Source organism: Pan troglodytes, chromosome 8 (assembly GCF_028858775.2).
Source record: "Pan troglodytes isolate AG18354 chromosome 8, NHGRI_mPanTro3-v2.0_pri, whole genome shotgun sequence".
Classification (NCBI taxonomy): domain Eukaryota; kingdom Metazoa; phylum Chordata; class Mammalia; order Primates; family Hominidae; genus Pan; species Pan troglodytes.
The window spans coordinates 92,639,965-92,659,960 of record NC_072406.2 but is presented as its reverse complement, the minus strand read 5'-3'; the positions used below and the strand labels follow the sequence as shown (position 1 = coordinate 92,659,960).

The 19,996-nt window shown below is 45.5% G+C and overlaps 1 protein-coding gene across 6 annotated transcripts in view; it reads right to left on the bottom strand.

Moving 5' to 3' along the window:
* Window positions 1-19,996, bottom strand: part of TSPAN14 (tetraspanin 14) — a 65,363-nt gene that overhangs the window by 23,584 nt on the left and 21,783 nt on the right. For all 6 annotated transcript variants that reach the window (XM_016918763.4, XM_054659752.2, XM_054659753.2 and 3 more), the window contains one exon: window positions 6,696-6,793. In XM_016918763.4, coding sequence (XP_016774252.1) covers window positions 6,696-6,776 — 81 coding nt within the window. In that variant the 5' untranslated portion in view covers window positions 6,777-6,793. The remainder of the gene's footprint in view (window positions 1-6,695; window positions 6,794-19,996) is intronic.

The window sequence follows — 19,996 nt, the reverse complement described above, 5'->3', positions numbered from 1 at the left end:
GGAGACACTACCACCTAACTAAAAAAAAGTCAGATACCAAAGAGTTTAATTTATAGCAACAGGAGGCAGAACAACCATCACCCAGGGAAGGGGTAGGGTGGGGCAGGCATGACTGTAGGGGCACAAGGAAAGTTTCTGGGGTGATGGGAAAGTTTTATATCTTCATTGTGATGATGGTGATTATGTGGCATGTACAGCTGTCACTGAACTGTACAGCTGAAATGAATAAATGTTATTCTATCTAAACCAGACATCAATAAAAGTGATCATTATAAAAAGGATTTCCATTAAAGAAAAAAAGTACAAACAAGAAAAATCACTCCTGTAGACTATGCCATGCTGATTATTTACCAGCCAAGGAGGCAGAGTTATACAAGCACACCAAACTACTTAAGACTTGAAAGTACGTGCAAGCATTTAACAGTCCTGTGTGCCAGGCAATAATCTCAGAGCACTTTGAACATCCCTTCCCCAGTAATCCCAACTGGTGGTCCCAGCCTCACACTTGCCTAAGTTGGGGAAATCAGGGGCTGAGGCCATGCAGGCATCAGCACCACAGGCCACTCCTTAAGCTCTAGTGGAGTTTCTGATTAAGCAATCCCTGCCCTCTGCCTTGGCAAGCCTAAATGACGAAATACACACACGTAAACACACACACACACACACACACACACACAGTGCCAAAAGAGAGTCAACTTCTTATGAATTGGGGCAGTCGTTCTGGGGATGTGATTTTGACTGTATGTTCAGGCAGGTCAAAACAATGTACACACCTTGTGACCCAATTAATCTCTCCTGGGAATCTATCTCAGCAAATAATTTCCCTCCCTTCCCTAAAGGGAAGAATGTGTATTACATAAACTAATCACTGCATCCTTATCTAGGATAGCAAAAAAATTGGAAACAACCTAAATGTCCAATATGGGAATTTCTAAAAATACAATTGGAAAGATAATGTTGCAACCTGGAATGTTCTATATTAGTAGATGTTCTATATTAGCAGATGCTGGTGTGAAAATGCGTATCTTAAGACTGCAAGGATACTACTCACAGGATATGAAACTGTGTGCCTGCAGACAGGACGCTGGGGCATAGAAGAGGAAATGCAGTAAACCTGGGATGCCTTGTTTAGCCTTTACGAATTTCCACGAAATTACAAAAGTTGATTAAATACTACCTGAAGAGAAAAAGGGACATCTTCCCAGCAGTGAAAACAAAAATACACTATATACATTATTAAAACACTAGACTTTTCCCTTTTGACTGCATTACTGAGATGGAAATGAAGAAATCATTTGTCTGAAGATCTAGGGATCAGGCCTTGGGGTCTGATATCAAAGGAGCAGAGTTCAGCTCAAATAAGGGCAATTTTCCATCAGTCAGAAGAGCCCAGGAACAGCAGACTATCCTGGGAGGTGGCAAGTCCTCTATAAAGAGGAGCATTAAAAGTCAGAGGAAGAGAATAAGACCCCACCTGCAAAGATGCCCTACACAGAGGTAAGGGAAGAGAGTTGATCTTTCCACCTTGGGCTTGTCTTCCCTTTCTTGTGCAGGGTGGCCACATGCCCAGGTTTGCACAGGAGAGGCCTGGGGTACACCTGTTGTTCTGGCAAAATTCGCAAGACTCTCTCAAAATTCTCTTACTGTCAAAAGTTGAACCATAGATTACATGTTCACCCTACTCACAGGAGGCATCTGTGACTTTGAAGGAATAGGCCTCAAGCCATGCTGGTCACAGAGCACAGATGTCCATGGCTCTCATCTCACTCAGAAACAGGCTGCACAGAGGTGAATTCACACATTTTACAAGGGTAGGCTCAAATAGACCCAAGTCACTGAGAAAGCCAATGGCAGAATGTCATTTAAAAACATTTTTTTTAAACTAAAGGCAAGCAAAGGACTTTCCTGCGTAACACAGGCCTACAGTCTATTTAGAAAGGGTCTCAGTTCTTCACTTTTAATCCATCTCTGAAGCAGATCCAGGCAAGGACTTCATCCAACCTCTGCATGCAGATTAAAGCCAATGCTTGTGTTGGAAACCAACCCTGGAGTTGCAGACATTATCTGAATCATCCCTCTAGAGGATTCACTCGGCAAACTTAGAAAAGCCCAAGTGCTTTGTGGAACCAGTGGGGGGTATAAATGAACAAAGACAAAGAGCCAGATGCCACTCCTCCAGTGTACGCCTCTCCCAGCTTCCCTTCCTCTGCACATCAAAGTGAGATCTTCTGTACCCACTAACCAACAACTCCCCAATCTTCCCTTCCCAGGCTCCTAGCAACCAACATTCTACTTCCTGTCTCTATGATTCTGACTACTGTGGGCACCTCATATAAGTGGAATCATACAGTGTTTGTCTTTTTGCATCTAGCTTATCTCACTCAGCACTATGTACTCAAGGTTTACCCATGCTGTAGCATGTGACAGAACTGCCTTCCTTTTTAAGCTCTTTCACATCTGTATATCACATTTGGTTATCCACTCAATCATCTATGGACACTTTGGTTGTTTCTACCTTTTCGCAACTGTAAATAATGCTGCTATGAATGTGCACATAGGTGTACAAATATCTCTTTGAGATCTTGCTTTCAGCTCTATTGGTTATACCCAGAAGTGGAATTGTTGGATCATATGGTAATTCTATTTTTAACTTTTGTGGAACTACCATACTGTTTACCATAGCAATTGCACCATTTTACATTTTCACTAACAGTGCACAAAGGTTTCAATTTCTCCACATCCTCATCAACATCGGTTATTTTCCATTTTTTAAAATAATAGCCATCCCAATGGGTGTGAAGTGGTATCTCATTGTGGTTTTGATTTGCATTTCCTAAGTCAAAGTGAGATTTTTGCACTAAAAACAGGTCTAGCACAACCAAAGAATGATTTTTTTAGTAAGTAAAAAACACTAGCGCTCTCAAAAAGCCATGTTGCATGGAAGCATATTTTCCCTAACATCCTTGTGATAAGAACCTCATGAAGCCCATTCCATTCTCATTCTGTAAACCAAGAGGTTCAGAACAGACATGCAAACATCAGTGGCATCCACATTTCTTATCCCAAGCAGGTTTTAACAATCCTGGGAAAACCTTGGCCCCGAAGTCAGAAAGAGAGCTTAAAAAAATCTATTAGCGACCAAATGGTATTTATCTATAAAGAATGCTATTGTGAAAATAAGTCTTTTTTTTTTTTTTGAGACTGAGTCTCGCTCTGTCGCCCAGGCTGGAGTACAGTGGCGCGATCTTGGCTCACTGCAAGCTCCGCCTCCCGGGTTCACGCCATTCTCCTGCCTCAGCCTCCCGAGTAGCTGGGGCTACAGGTGCCCACCACCACGCCCGGCTAATTTTTTGTATTTTTAGTAGAGACGGAGTTTCACCGTGTTAGCCAGGATGGTCTTGATCTCCTGACCTCGTGATCCGCCCGCCTCGGCCTCCCAAAGTGCTGGGATTACAGATGTGAGCCACCGCGCCAGGCCTGTGAAAATAATTCTAAGTGAGGGCAAACTACTAAATAAAACCTCATATTTGTCCCAACACCTAGGATTGGTCACAGAAGCAACAAGTTGCCTTCTGCACATTCAAACTTGCCTGCTGAGCCCAGTGTCCACCATCAACACGTGCAATCCTTCTGCACCACTGCTCACTGTTAATTCATTAAACAAAATACAAATAAAAACACTGCAAAATCATCTACCTGGGCTTTGCTTCAAAATAATCCAAAGGGTTGGGCAGGGGGATACAAATCAAATAAGCTAGACGGTGGGAACATGGAGTTCATTTTATTATCCTACTTTTATATTTTCTCCATTTAAAAAAAAAGAAAACTTATCTGCAGAGGTAAGGGCTTGGGCATTCCACTTTATACATTTTCAGCAACCTGAGGCAGACACTAGGCAGCTGAGAGTGCTACGTCACAAGGAAAACACTGAGGCTTAGCCAGGTCACTCAGCTCAGGGAGGCCCTGGGTGCCCAGAGCCAGCCCGGCACCCTCCTGCTATACCATGAGCTTCCCAGAGGTCTGTGCGCCCATCTCAGGCCTCACCCCACATTGCCAGCTCCATTGCAAATGAAGACTGCACATCACTACCAGGAACCCAGTGGGGAGGGTCCAGCAGCTTCCCCCTAAGCAAGGCACTTGGCCTCCCACTCTTATTTCCCAACCAAGCTCTCTCATGTTTGGTCTTCCTGACTGTTCCTGTTTGTTCCTTCCTGTTCTGCCCCAATGCACACTAACTGAAAAATGATTAACTTTCAACACACATTGCCAAATCTGCAAAGCCCAAAAACACCGCAGCACCCTTCAACCACCAGCAGACTTGCTACCATGCTGGATTCATGCACTCCACTACTGGAATATAGTGCTGCAAACGTGTTACTGGGCAAGTTAGTAGAGCTCCCTGATGTCAAAAACTCTCCTGAAACCCTCTGAAGAAATGAAGATACCAGGGCCCTCAGCCACAGCAGTAGTGGGAGAGTGTTGCTCTAGCTGCAGAAATCAAGATGAGAGTCGGAGGTTGAGGCACAAAGCCAAGCAGCACACCCACAGAGAGGAGCAACTGGGTGTCCAAGTGCACAAGTGACAGACTGCCTGCCTAGCCCAGCGAACCTCCACCATATACTTGCCTGGGGGTGCGGGATGGTGGAGGGGAACACCAGGTAAGGCCAGAGGGCTCTCCAGACGGAACAATGCTGCTCTGAGAAGCCATACATCATGAGGATGGAGCATGGACTCCCGCATTAAGAGGGACCCAGAGGCACCACATCAAATATCCAGCAATGCCCTATTCCAGGGACAATGATGCAGATGTTGGTGCAAAGTTATCGGACCACAGGAAAAGATGTGGGCTAAAAGACCAAGCCATTGAATCCCACCTTATTTCTCTAGGACAGAAAATCCCCAAACATACTAAGATAAATCACCAGGAGATGAGGCTGCAAAATCAAGCTTGCAAGGCTGAGAAGGCTTAGTAAGTCTGCCTTGTTTTCAAGAGTTCCAGTCCCCATAGGAGATGCCAAATCTGCAGTAGAAGCAAAATGTGACATCATGGCCACTCATTCTGTCCTTCTTTCTCCACCTACCCCCACACAGATATGCATAAAATATGTTTAATGGTTTTCAAAGACTCTGTGCATGATCATGTCCCCAGGCCCTCCTGCACAGAATCAATGTCTGCCTCTCCCTGGACCAATCCCACTGGCAAGAAACACATGCTATATCTCCCTTAATCCCTTGACCATCTCCAGCCAGTGTCCAAATTTTTCTTCTCCTCTTTAAGGCAAGCATCCTTGGAAGAACTGTCAAGAGTCATCCCCTTCACTTCTTTACTTCTCATTGGCTCCTCAGCCAACTCCAGCTGGGTTTCTATCCACCCGCCCAGATCCCCTACCCAGAGCTCACAGTGGTCCCGTCAACATCATCAACAACCTCCACTTTGTCTAAGCCATTACCAATGACCTGTCCTCATCCTTCTTCACCTCCCTGCACCATGGTTGACTGTGCCTTTCTACTTTAAAGGCTTCTACAATACACAATCTCCTGGTCTTCCCTTTACCACGGGCCACTCGCTCTCAGCCAACTTGGGAGTGGGTTTTCTTCCTCGACCCAACCTCTAGCATCCTAGGGCTCAATATTCAGACCTCTCCTCTTCTCAGTCAACACACCCATCTTCCATGCTCTCATCTGGTCCAGCCCTTCCTCTGATGGTGGTTGGCCAAGACTTCCATCTCCAGGACAGTCAACGACAAAGGAAATAGTATCTCCCTGAGGGTGGCTATGAGATAACTTAAATGTACCCCTTCTAACCCAAATCCCATCTCAGAACCTGGTACCACCATCCATCCCCTCACTCTGTAGTCACTCCAAAATCAGATCACACCACCCAACTTACAAACCTTCCAATAATTATTTAAAGCAGTAGAAAGTAATTCCAACTATTTATTGAGACCTGTATGATCCTTTGTGACCTGGCTCCTGCATGCCTCTGTCCCCACCTGTGTCCCTTCTCCCACTTACTCAGCTCCAGCCACATGGCCTTCTGTTTGTCCTTTGCACACACAAAGCTCATTCCTGCCTCAGGCCCTTTGCAGCTGCCATTCTGTCTGTCTGGAGCATTCTTCCCCAGACTCCTGCTTGGCTGCCTCTTCATTAGTACTCAAGTTTTCAGCCCACAAGTCACCTCCACAGAATGCCTGTCCCTGGTCACCCTATCCAAGGAGCTTCTCCCTCACTGTCCTGTTGCTCAGGAGGCTAACATGGCTCTTGGTTACACATAAGCACTACAAGGATAAGACTTTATTGCCCTTGTCTGTTATCACCTCCCAGAACCTAAAACAGGGCCTGGCCCATAGTCAGATGCACACAAAGTACCTTGCTGTTGATGTCTCATTGGGGCACTCCCAGGATCGGAACACGGGCAGGTAGGGGAGACAGACAGGCATCTGGGCCAGAGCCCCAAGGCTTCCTGAACCCCCAAGGCTGGGTTGGCCTTACTCTGGCTTTCAATCACCTCGGCCTTTGGCCTTCCCCCATCCCCACAGCTGCAACTGGTTCTGTGAGGGTAGGGGTCACTGACCCTGCCCACCACCTTATCCCAGAGCCTTACATAGTGTCTGGCAAATCAAGAGTGTGTAGAAAACCATAATTTACTGAATGCAGGACTAAACAAGGGAATGTGGCCGCTCTCATCCACTTACCCAGAAGATGATGTTGTAGCTGAAAAGGAGGTACTTGTACCAGCAGCTGACCTTGGCGTTAGAGTATCTATAATAGTGCATCTTCTGAGAAGCAGAATCTGCGGAGAGATGTGTGACTAGTGAGATGGCAGGCTCAGCGTTAAAACCTTTCCCCCAAACCTGCTCATATGCGGATTCTAGAAAGCTCCCGATCATTTCCCTCATGACCCTTTACTGGTCCAAGCAGAGGCCTGATACCAAGGCCAGGTATAGGTAATGCAAAACTCAGGTTAAATCAGCTCTCCAAAAGACAAACGAAAGGATAAGGGAGATTTTTGAAAGGAAGAAAGATGCTTTTTAAGTGTCTTCTAAGTACCAGGAATTCTGCTTGGAGCCTTCCCAAATATTGATCTCATCACCTCTCGATTGGGAATTGATTTTTTTCCACTTCATGGTTGAGGAAACCATTCAGAAAGGTCACATGACTTGCCCAAGGACAAGAGAGCAATGACAGCCCAGGATTGGAACCAAGGACAGGGGACTTCACAGTCCACGTTCTTTCCACCCACCAGAGCCAACAGAAGAAACGGGCTTGACCACAAAGAGCCATGTTTGGGAGATGAACGTGCAGGCAGGTCTGGACATGATCCAACTGTGCCCAGTGAAGAAAAGCCAAGATGAGGGCTCCATACTCATTCATGCAACATTTTCTGAAAACCTCTGAAGCTCAGCCCTCAGAGGTGAGGAAGGCCACTGCAGCCAGCAGCCATCCCCCTGCTCCCTCCCTCCCCTGTCACTCACCCCCTACTCCACCTCAACCCAGACTATAGCCATAGCTTTGTCCTCCAGGGCTGTAATGAAGCTTGGACTACACAGCCTATGTGGGAAGACCCTGTGAACTACAGAGTGAAGGGTGGGGCCACTGTTTTTTATCTGTGTCTAACCCTCAAAGCAACCTCAGAGATCCTACTGCAGGAGGGTGCTATTTCCAAGGGACTTTTCTGAGGGCCTGGCCTACCTTTGCTGCTTTCCTTTTTGAACCCCAGTGGCAATCCAGGTGGACCCCGAAGTCCTCCATGGTCCCCTGCCCCCAATGCAGTGGCTGAACAGTGGGGAAGGAGGGAGTGCCTCAAGTGCACAGGTAGGGACAGGATCAGAGGCCCGTAGGGCAGTGGTCCCATGCCAGCCCCCTGCTCACCCCCCACTTCCCAGGTGAGGAGAGTAACACAGCCCAAGGCGAAAGGAGACAAGGCCACTCTAGAGGTGAGGAGGCGACCCACCCACATCCGCCAGTGAGAAACCAGTTTCCACGGAGTGGCTACTTGCAAAACCCCTTCCTGTGAGGCAGCCACGGCAGGCTGGCTGTTGGTCTGCAATGTTCTGAGAAAGAAGTGCCAAGAAGGGACATGAAACCACACTCCTCTGGAAATGGAACCTGTGACCGCTCCACCTCTCCCACGGTGTGGAATTGACGGGCACAGCCTAGACACCACCACTCACCCACCAGACCCTCCTTCTGTCTGACCTCGGAAACCAGCTGGGGAGAATGACAGGCAGACGGCTACCCAGCTGCCCTATCCCCACCTTCCCCCTACCACCGCCCCACCATCACAAGAGCACATCCATAAAACTTGCCTCCAAGAATGAGTGTGAACACAACCACCTGTTGCCCAAGAACTCTACAGGACACAAGGACACAAGGACACACACAAGGCCTGAACACTGCATGGGCCAGAGCGGCTGCAGGGAGAAAAGGAGCTCTCAAGGAAGAGACACAGGCGCCTTCCTTCAGCAACATGACCTCAGCCCATGCAAGTCCCTGCTCTCTCAGGACCTCAGCATCCTCAACTAAAGTGGGGCTTTTAGTGACCTGCTCCAATGTCACTGGCATGAGGGTCCTGGCTGGCAGCATCAGAATCACTTATTTTAAATACAGATCCCAGCCCCCAACACAAGGTTCTGGTAAGAAGGTCTGCGTTGGAGCCCTGAATCTGCATTTCCGACAAGTCCCCCACCCCCGCCCCCACGGTGATACTGACATGCCAGCAGACCCATGCCCAGCAGATCAGGTATCAGCTTAGGCACTGAGGGCTGCAGCAGTCCCCTTGGGGATCTTACAAAGGTAGACGGGCCTGTTGAGCTGTGGTGCAGCACACGGATTCGCAGAGAGGGGCTCCTTGTAGGCAACTAACTTAACGGTAGCCATAACTAGCATTCACCAGCTTGTTTCAAATTACAGGGTCCCAAAGCACTGGGTTGGTTTGTTAATTTTTTGTGTAGGTAGAGATAGGAGTCTCACTGTGTTATGTTGCCCAGGCTAGTCTCAAACTCCTGGCCTCAAGCAATCCTCCCGCCAGGGCCTCCCAAATTGCTGAGATTACCTGCATGAGCCACCACACCCAGCCAATGGTTTGACTTTTTAAATTGTTCTTTTTTTTCCCTTCAGGGGAGGGTTGGGCTACCCAACCATAAATCCATGTCTGGATTAATGCATATAGGATGAAAAAAAATTTTTAACCTAAAACTCAAGTACATTTATCACAGAGAACTGTCAATTCAGCTGGAAATGTCTTATGAGGCAGAAAAATGTTCTAAGCGGGAGACACTCTATTCTTTTTTTATAGACAAGACAATCCCGCCTCCTCTCTTCCTCGTGGTTCCCAGAGGAGCCTGGAAAGTAGAAGGCTGTACCCTCCAGGGAGCTGGGCCTCAGGAACTAAGGAGGGCTGGTGCGAGCCATGGAATCCAATGCCTTTGGATCCTATAGAGTGCTCCTTTGACCTCATTTAACCCAACCCTGTAAAGAACTCTCCGGAAGCAGTAAGAAAAGCCAAACTTCCCCCTTCCTCCTTGATGAAAGCTCCAGAAAGAAACCAGCTCATTAGCAAACGTGTCTGTGTGCTTTCCACAGTGTCGGTGGCTCACCTCTGCTCCCCTGCCCGGGGCCTTTGCAAAATGACTGTCCTGTGGCAACACAGGGAATCTCAACCTGACGGTCCCTGGTCTCCTGCAGCTCACACCCATAAAGTGTATAGAACATGGAAAGGCTACAGGGAACACTTCATGGGGATGCAGTTGGCAGGGAGGCCAGCGCTCTGGAGCAAGGATTCTCCACAGGGCGCCTGGCTTCCCTCACCATCTGCTGCTTCACCTTCCACCCAACATGCATGACCAACCAGGAAACAATTCTGCCTTCAGATGCTGGGGTCCACACCTACACCCGTCAGAGACTCTCACAGCCACGTCCTAAACTCCAAGCCCTCACTTCCTCCCTGGTAACATCAACACTCGAAACTACACTAGGGGCCACACTGCGGAATAACTAGGAAGAAACCCTCTCTCATCCAAGAAGAGGTGTGCCACACCCAGACAACGTATCCTGATGCATGTGCCACTTACAACCCAGAGCACATGCACCGCCAGTATTATGCCATTTTTGTACAACCCAGGATAACCCCATGAGGTCTAGGGGTGGGGCTGTCCCAGTGACACTTTTTCCCCCATCCTCAACCCACAGAAGAGGAAACTATTGCAATAAACTGTTGAAAAGAAACATTTCAGTTTTCCTTCTCCGCTCCCCCCTTCCCCACCCCTGCCACCCACCTAACCTCGGGACAGGGAGGGAAGGCACCTCTCAATCTGTCCCTCTCTGCTGTGTTGGCCAGCGGGTTGGAAAGCAGGTCCTGACCCTCTGTGGGGCTGGCAGATCCTGGTCTCCACATAATTTAAGCTGAAGAAGGTAAATGGGAGACTCATTTGGACTCCAGCCTAAGCCACATCCTCCTACACAGTGTAAGGTGGCCTTCTGACTGTGGAGGGGTAATGATGGAGCTGCACAACAGGTATGGCTCGGAGGCTTCAGAACCCCAAGGGAGGAAAAAAGGACTGAGCGCTCCTGAGCCACCAACGGAGCTACTAGGGCATTTACACAAAAATGCAGGAAGGCTGATAAAGGCAGTAGTGCTGAAACTAGAACCCAGATCTGACCCAAAATGATTCCCAAAATGACCATGGTCCCTAGCATCTCACCTCATTTGCTAAACCACATCATACTGAAGGAAGGCAGAAGTTAGCCCTCTATGAGCAGATGCATCCACAAAGAACACCAACACTCTTTATCTTACACACACACACCCACGCATGACTAAGAACCTTCCTAAAAGTAGAGATGGGTAAACTTTTCACAAATGTTAGGTACCATTCCAGCAGAGAAGAATCTCCAAAAGCTATTTTGTGTGCATAGAAAAAAAATTAAGATCTCAAACTGTCTCAACTCTAAGAATGTGACAGAAAATAAAGCATCAGTGTGGCAGGAAGGAGGCACATGTTTATCAAAATACCAACTTCTCAAAACGGGGCAAAGGGAGAATTGTTTAACAGTAGTGAGATAACTGGTTAGCAACTTGAGGGGAGTTAAATAATAAGCAAATAACAACTTACAGATTTAAAGGGCATACGCACATACACGCACACACCACACCCAGAGAACAGGGTTTTCAAGTCCATTTTACCCTCCTTCAACTTTTGAGGCAACAGGAAAAAACAATTCAAAGCACAAGACTACCAAGCCTGAACAGATAACAAATCTAAAAAATCCCCATGAATAAAAGTAACATTAAAATAAAAAAGGAAACACAAATGTTATCTGCAGCTGAAAAAATTATGACACAGTAAATATCTGCAACCTAGAGACCCATACTTCAAAAAGACCCCCGTTGTACACAAACGAACAAAGGATATGAACATTATACACAAAGGAAAGAATAACAAAGGGAAGAATAACATAACAAATGGAAAAATAAGCCTGCGCAACAAGGCCAAACACCATCTCTACAAAAAGTACAAAAATTAGCTGGGTGTGGTGTCTGAAGTCCCAGCTACTTGGGAGGCTGAGGCGGGATGATCGCTTGAGCCTGGGAGGTCAAGGCTGTGATGAACAGTGATCACACCACTGCACTCCAGTCTGGGTGACAGAGCAAGACCCGGTCTTTAAAAAATAAAAAAATAAAAAGAAAAGGAAAAATTTTCAATGTCACTGAAATAAAACTTAAAGACAATCCAGATATACTACTTTACACTTTTTTTTTTTTAAACAAGTCCCGCTCTGTTGCCCAAGCTGGAGTGCAATGGCGCACTCAGCTCACTGCAACCTCCGCCTCCCTGGTTCAAGTGATTCTCTAGCCTCAGCCTCTGGAGTAGCTGGGACCACAGGTGCATGCCACCAGGCCTGGCTAATTTTTGTATTTTTTGTACAAACGGGGTTTCATCATGTTGCCCAGGCTGGTCTTGAACTCCTGAGCTCAAAGCAATCCGCCCACCTTGGCCTTCCAAAGTGCTGAGATTACAGGCTTGAGTCACCGTGCCTGGCCTATTTTACACTTTTTTTTTTGAGACAGAGTTTCGCTCTTGTTGCCTAGGCTGGAGTGCAATGGTGCGATCTTGGCTCACTGCAACCTCCGCCTCCCGGGTTCAAGTGATTATCCTGCCTCAGCCTACTGAGTAGCTGAGATTACAGGCGACCGACACCATGTCCAACTAATTTTTGTATTTTTAGTAGAGACAGGAGTTTCACCATGTTGGCCAGGCTGATCTCGAACTACTGACGCCCATCTCAGCCTCCCAAAGTGCTGGGATTATAGGCATAAGCCACCACACCCGGCCTACTTTACACTTTTTAATTTAACAAAATTGCCACCACTATTGTGGCAAACACATTTATTCCTTGTTGGCAGCAGATGAAACGGTTACTACCATTTGGTAGCAATATGGTTACATTTACCACCCAAAAAAAGGTCACACCCTTAATCAATAAACTAATGACTAAGAATTTGCCTCCAGAAAAAGAATACACATTAAGTGAAACATGAACCTCATGGTTTGCAATTATGAGACAATTTGTAAGCATGTGCTTAAAGGCCAAAGTGGAATGTTAAGAGCATGAAAATGGCTGCATGGGGTGGTGGTGGACTTACAAGTGATTTTCCAAAAAGGTTTCCAGCATCACACTTACCATTACCACCTTTGTATTATAAATGAAAATGGGGCCGCTGCTGGTTGGAGGTGCCCCTGCTGGGGAGGAGAATGCTTGCTACAATATGATAAGGCTGGCAGTCATCATAAACAGGGCTCCTTGGCTTCAGTGTTGTACTCACCTTTAATATTCCTCCCTCCTGCCCTTTTTTAAATTAAAAAAGTAGCACATTCTCAACTGTAAAATATCTCAACAGTTCATAAGTGTGAAAAGTGAACTGGCTGGCTGGGCAAAGTGACTCACGCCTATAATCCCAGCACTTTGGGAGGCCGAGACAGGTGGATCACCTGAGGTCAGGAGTTTGAGACCAGCCTGACCAACATGGTGAAACCCCATCTCTACTAAAAATACAAAATTAGCCAGGCGTGGTGGCTCACGCCTGTAATACCAGCTACTCGGGAAGCTGAGGCAGGAGAATCGCTTGAACCAGAGAGGCGGGGGTTGCAGTGAGCCGAGATCGTGCCATTGCACTCCAGCCTGGGCAACAAGAGCGAAACTCCGTCTCAAAAAAAAAAAAAAAAAGGAAAAGAAAAGTGAACTGACAATGAGAAACCACTAAACAAGGGTTTTCAAATCTTATCACAACCCATAGTAAGAAATACATTTAACAAAAGTCAATCCAGTGCACACGCACACTCACATGCACAACTAAAATGAGTTTTGTGGAGGCCGGGCACAGTGGTTCATGCCTATAATCACAGCACTCTGGGAGGCTGAGGCAGGTGGATCACTTGAGGTCAGGAGTTTGAGACCAGCCTGGTCAACATGGCGAAACCCCGTCTCTACTAAAAATACAAAAAATTAGCCAGGCGTGGTGGCGGGCACCTGTAATCCCAGCTACTCGGGAGGTTGAGGCAGGAGAATTGCTTGAACCTGGGAAGCGGAGGTTGCAGTGAGCTGAGATTGCGCCAGTGCACTCCAGCCTGAGCCACAGAGCGAGACTCCAACTCAAAAAAATAAAAATCAGTTTTGTGAAATATGTCCCCTTATCACATGCTGTGCATTGTAGATTTGCTTTTTTCTTTTCATTTTTCAAAATCATAACTGCACATAATCTAAGAATCAACTACTGTAAAAACCGTGTTGAGAAAACAGCAGATCCCAGCCCTTAAGTCAGGTTTTCCCTTTCTAGGTGACACTTCCAACTTCTAGCTGACTCTTGATGTTTACACCCAAATATCTCTTAGAACTGTCTGCATATAGGCTGAGCGCAGTGGCTCACGCCTGTAATCCCAGCACTTTGCAAGGCCGAGGTGGGAGGATCACGAGGTCAGGAGATCGAGACCATCCTGGCTAACATGGTAAAACCCCATCTCTACTAAAAATACAAACAATTGGCCAGGCATGGTGGCAGGTGCCTGTAGTCCCAGCTACTCGGGAGGCTGAGGTAGGAGAATGGCATGAACCCAGGAGGCAGAGCTTGCAGTGAGCGACAGAGCGAGACTCCGTCTCAAAAAAAAAATTAGCCAGGTGCGGTGGCCCATGCCTGTAATCCCAGTTAATTGGGAGGCAGAGGCAGGAGAATTGCTTGAACCCAGGAGGCGGAGGTTGCGGTGAGCCGAGATCGCGCCATTTTGTATTACAATTCCCCAGCTTTTCAGTTTTATGCATTATGCATCTGCTTTCTACCTTGGAAGAGGAGGACTTAACCCTTTACTCCCCATAAATCCCTCTCCCTGCAAGCCACCCCTCATGCTTGTCCTTTCCAATCTCTCCACTAATTAAACTGCAGTGCTGGCTGGAGTAATTTTCATAGTTGACCTTATTATGACCATGTGAGCTATCAGAGTGAGCAACATAACACGTGATTTCATTTCTTTTCCCGTACAACTTGTTTTGTTTGCTTAATTTTCTATGAATTTATCAATATTTAACCAAAAATTTGATGTCAGTTGTCTAAATCTACCCTGAGTTTTTTCACATCTGATGTTTTATTTCTATTTCTTCTTCAAAAAGAAATCCTCCTGGGGCTTTCGGAGATCCTTCCATCTGGACCAGTGCACAGAATTCCCTTTACATCTTTTGGGATACACCCTAAAGAAGATCCAGTCTTTGTTCACCTTCATGAGTTTCTTCAATGTGAAAGCCAAGTTTTTCACATCCAGTATGTCTGAAACATTTTTTTTCTACCTTCACTCTTTTTTTTTGAAACAGAGTCTCACTCCTTCACCCTGGCTGGAGAGCCCTGGCGCAACCTCAGCTCACTGCAAACTCTGCCTTCCAGGTTCCAGAGATTCTCCTGCCTCAGCCTCTGGAGTAGCTAGGATACAGGCATGCACCACCACGCCCAGCTAATTTTTATATTCTTTTATTTTATTATTATTATACTTTAAGTTTTAGGGTACATGTGCACAATATGCAGGTTATGTATGTATACATGTGCCATGTTGGTGTGCTGCACCCATTAACTCGTCATTTAGCATTAGGTATATCTCCTAAAGCTATCCCTCCCTCCTCCCCCCACCCCACAACAGTCCCCAGAGTGTGATGTTCCCCTTCCTGTGTCCATGTGTTCTCCTTGTTCAAATCCCACCTATGAGTGAGAATATACGGTGTTTGGTTTTTTGTTCTTGCAATAGTTTACTGAGAATGATGATTTCCAATTTCATCCACGTCCCTACAAAGGACATGAACTCATCATTTTTTATGGCTGCACAGTATTCCATGGTGTATATGTGCCACATTTTCTTAATCCAGTCTATCATTGTTGGACATTTGGGTTGGTTCCGAGTCTTTGCTATTGTGAATAGTGCCGCAATAAACATACGTGTGCATGTGTCTTTATAGCAGCATGATTTATAGTCCTTTGGGTATATACCCAGTAATGGGATGGCTGGGTCAAATGGTATTTCTAGTTCTAGATCCCTGAGGAATCGCCACACTGACTGGGATGCCCTCTCTCACCACTCCTATTCAACATAGTGTTGGAAGTTCTGGCCAGGGCAATTAGGCAGGAGAAGGAAATAAATGGTATTCAATTAGGAAAAGAGGAAGTCAAATTGTCCCTGTTTGCAGATGACATGATTGTATATTTAGAAAACCCCATTGTCTCAGCCCAAAATCTCCTTAAGCTGATAAGCAACTTCAGCAAAGTCTCAGGATACAAAATCAATGTACAAAAATCACAAGCATTCTTATACACCAATAACAGACAAACAGAGAGCCAAATCGTGAGTGAACTCCCATTCACAATTGCTTCAAAGAGAACAAAATACCTAGGAATCCAACTTACAAGGGACGTGAAGGACCTCTTCAAGGAGAACTACAAACCACTGCTCAATGAAATAAAAGAGGATACAAAGAAATGGAAGAACATTCCATGCTCATGGGTAGGAAGAATCAATATCATGAAAATGGCCATACTGCCCAAGGTAATTTATAGATTCAATGCCATCCCCATCAAGCTACCAATGACTTTCTTCACAGAATTGGAAAAAACCACTTTAAAGTTCATATGGAACCAAAAAAGAGCCCGCGTCGCCAAGTCAATCCTAAGCCAAAAGAACAAAGCTGGAGGCATCATGCTACCTGACTTCAAACTATACTACAAGGCTACAGTAACCAAAACAGCATGGTACTGGTACCAAAACAGAGATATAGACCAATGGAACAGAACAGAGGCCTCAGAAATAATGCCACATATCTACAACTATCTGATCTTTGACAAACCTGACAAAAACAAGCAATGGGGAAAGGATTCCCTATTTAATAAATGGTGCTGGGAAAACTGGCTAGCCATATGTAGAAAGCTGAAACTGGATCCCTTCCTTGCACCTTATACAAAAATTAATTCAAGATGGATTAAAGACTTAAACGTTAGACCTAAAACCACAAAAACCCTAGAAGAAAACCTAGGCATTACCATTCAGGACATAGGCATGGGCAAGGACTTCATGTCTAAAACACCAAAAGCAATGGCAACAAAAGCCAAAATTGACAAATGGGATCTAATTAAACTAAAGAGCTTCTGCACAGCAAAAGAAACTACCATCAGAGTGAACAGGCAACCTACAAAATGGGAGAAAATTTTCGCAACCTACTCATCTGACAAAGGGCTAATATCCAGAATCTGCAATGAACTCAAACAAATTTACAAGAAAAAAACAAATAACCCCATCAAAAAGTGGGTGAAGGACATGAACAGACACTTCTCAAAAGAAGACATTTATGCAGCCAAAAAACACATGGAAAAATGCTCACCATCACTGGCCATCAGAGAAATGCAAATCAAAACCACAATGAGATACCATCTCACACCAGTTAGAATGGCAATCATTAAAAAGTCAGGAAACAACAGGTGCTAGAGAGGATGTGGAGAAATAGGAACACTTTTACACTGTTGGTGGGACTGTAAACTAGTTCAACCATTGTGGAATTTTTATATTCTTAATGGAGACAGGGTTTTGCCATGTTGGCCAGGCTGGTCTTGAACTCCTGGTCTCAAGTGATCCGCCTGCCTCGGCCTCCCAAAGTGCTGGGATTACAGGATACCTTCACTCTTGAATGAGTTTGGCTGTGTGCAGAGTTCTAAGCTGGGGATCCATTTCATTGAGCATGATGAAGGCATCACTCCCCCACCTCCTATATTCAGATGTATTGAGAAGCCCGAAACCACTCAGATTTCTGATCTCTGTATTTGACCTGTTTCTTTCTCTGTGTAACTTGTAGCATCATCCCCTTCTTCCAAGCATATTGACATCTGAGGGTACTAGTCTGGGTCTGCCTTCAACTACTTGGCTCAATATTCCACAGGCCCTTCCATAGAGAAGCTAATAACCTATTTCAGGCAATATTTTCCTCAATGATTTTGACACTTGCATTCTTCTCTGTTTTCCCTTTCGGTTAGCTCCTATCAATTGATGTGGGAAGCCTGGCTGATGCTTTAATTTTCTTACCTTTTCTGCCTTATTTATTATTCATCTCCTCATCTGTTTGCTCTATTTTCTGAAAGACTCCCTGAACTTTATTTTCTAATACTACTACTGATATCTTTGCTCTGCTCTTATTTTTTAAAAATTTTCTGATAACTTTGTTTTCTAACTGTTCCTTTTTATTGTATCCTGTTCTTATTTCATGGATACAAGAATTTTTTTCAAAATGTTCTTTTCTCTAAATAGACTTCCTTTCAAATTGCTTTTTTTCATTTGTTTTGCTTTCCTTCATATTAGGCACTTTCTTTAGCCATCTAGTAATCCCTGGCAGTCCGCATGACTAAGGGTGAATGACTCAGGAACTAGCTGGAAGCTCTGAGTCCTTGGGCAGCTAAGTTTCTGTCTAGGATGATCTGGTTGGGCCATTTGCTGGGAAATCCCTGTTGTCAGCATCATTTGTATTTTTTTCCCATCTTAGGCTGGTTAGACTCCACAGTGAGGCCCCTTTTCATCTATAAGGGCCTGGCTGTCAATGTTCTAGAAGCTAAAAGGGGTTAGAAGACTAGAGAATGGAGGTGGTCTCTATATTAACTCCCAAGAATACCTGGAGGCTCCTGGGCCCTTGGTTTTTCCTTCTGCAGAAATGTGCAACATGCAGCTAAAGTCGGAGGCCATCACCCAGCATCACGGTGGAAGGAAAGGAAGGGATGGAAGGATGTAACTGCATTAGCTGCTTTCAAACTATTCTTGTACTCAGCAACCTCTGATGCCCACATTCCCCTCCCCCCACAAAAAAAATCTCATGCCATCCACTCCTACATTTTAAACTGAATCATTCATGTACTCTTTGCTTGCAAAATTTTTCTTGCTGTTGTTTTCTTTCTCATTCTCCCTGTCCTCATGCATTGATTTCTTTTTTACAACTCCCTTTATCTTATGTGGGGTTTTAGGAGAAAGCAAAATTACATGTGTCTACTCAAACCACTATTTTTTACCCAGAAGACCTCTAGGAACATTTCAAAGTATTTTTAATTGCCACCTTTTTATTTAGCAAAGTGAAAAAATCAGGAAGTATAGTCCATTATTACATAAAAGAAAGGGCAAAAGAGACTTGACACATGTAATTAAGGTTACTAATCAACTGATCTTAACATAGGGGGATCATCTGAGCTATCCAATGTAATTACATGAGCCCTTAAAAGCAGAGCTTCCTCCCAGTTGAGGGCAGAAGAGGAAGGCAGAGAAGCAGCAGCAGGATTTGATGCACTGCTGCTGGATCTGAGTACAGGGGCCACATGCGAGGACCAGTGAGGGACTCTAAGGGCTAAGAGTAGCCCTGGCTGACAGTTAGCAAGGACTCAGTCCTACATGTAGCAAGAAACTGCACTCTGCTGAAAACCTGAATGAGCCTAGAAGTGGATTCTTCCCAGAGCCTCCAGAGAGAAGCACAGCCCTGCCAACAATTTGATTTGGGCTTTGTGAGACCCTAAGGAGGGAATAAGTTTAGCTATGCTGGGCCTGGACCTCTGACCTACAGAAATTGTGAGATTTAATACAGTCAGCCTTCTGCAACCACAGTTCTGTATCCATGGATTCAGCCAACTGGGAATGAAAAATATTTGAAAAATATTAAAAAAACAAAACAAAACAAAAAATGATACAAGTAAAAAATACAGTAAAACTGCCTGTAATCCCAGCACTTTGGGAGGCCGAGGCGGGCAGATCACAAGGTCAGGATATCGAGACCACCCTGGCTAACATGGTAAAACCCCGTCTCTACTAAAAATACAAAAAATTAGCCGGGTGTGGTAGCGGGTGTCTGTATTCCCAGCTACTCGGGAGGCTGAGACAGGAGAATGGCGTGAACCCGGGAGGCGGAGCTTGCAGTGAGCAGCAGAGATCTCGCCACTGCATTCCAGCCTGGGCGACAGAGCAAGACTCCGTCTCAAAAAAAAAAAAAAACAGTAAAACAACTATTTTCACAGCATTTACTTTTGTTTTTGAGACAGGGTCTTGCTCTGTCTCCTAGGCTCAAGTGCAATGGCGCAAACTGGGCTCACTGCAGCCTTGACCTCCCAGGCTCAAGCAATCCTGCCTCAGCCTCTCAAGTAGCTGGGACTACAGGAGTGTGTTACCAAGCCCAATTGATTTTTAAATTTTTTTTAAGAGACAGGGTCTCACTATGTTGCCCAGGCTGGACTCGAACTCCTGGGCTCAAGCAATTCGCCTGCCTCAGCCTCCCAACATGCTTGTATTATAAGCGTGAGCCCCCGCACCCAGCCAGCCTTTACATTGTATTAGATATTTTTATGTAATCTGGAGATGGTTTAAAGTTTAGGGAAGAATGTGTGAAGGTTATATGCAAATACTACACCATTTTATATTAGGGACTTGAGCATCTATGGATTTTGGCATCATGG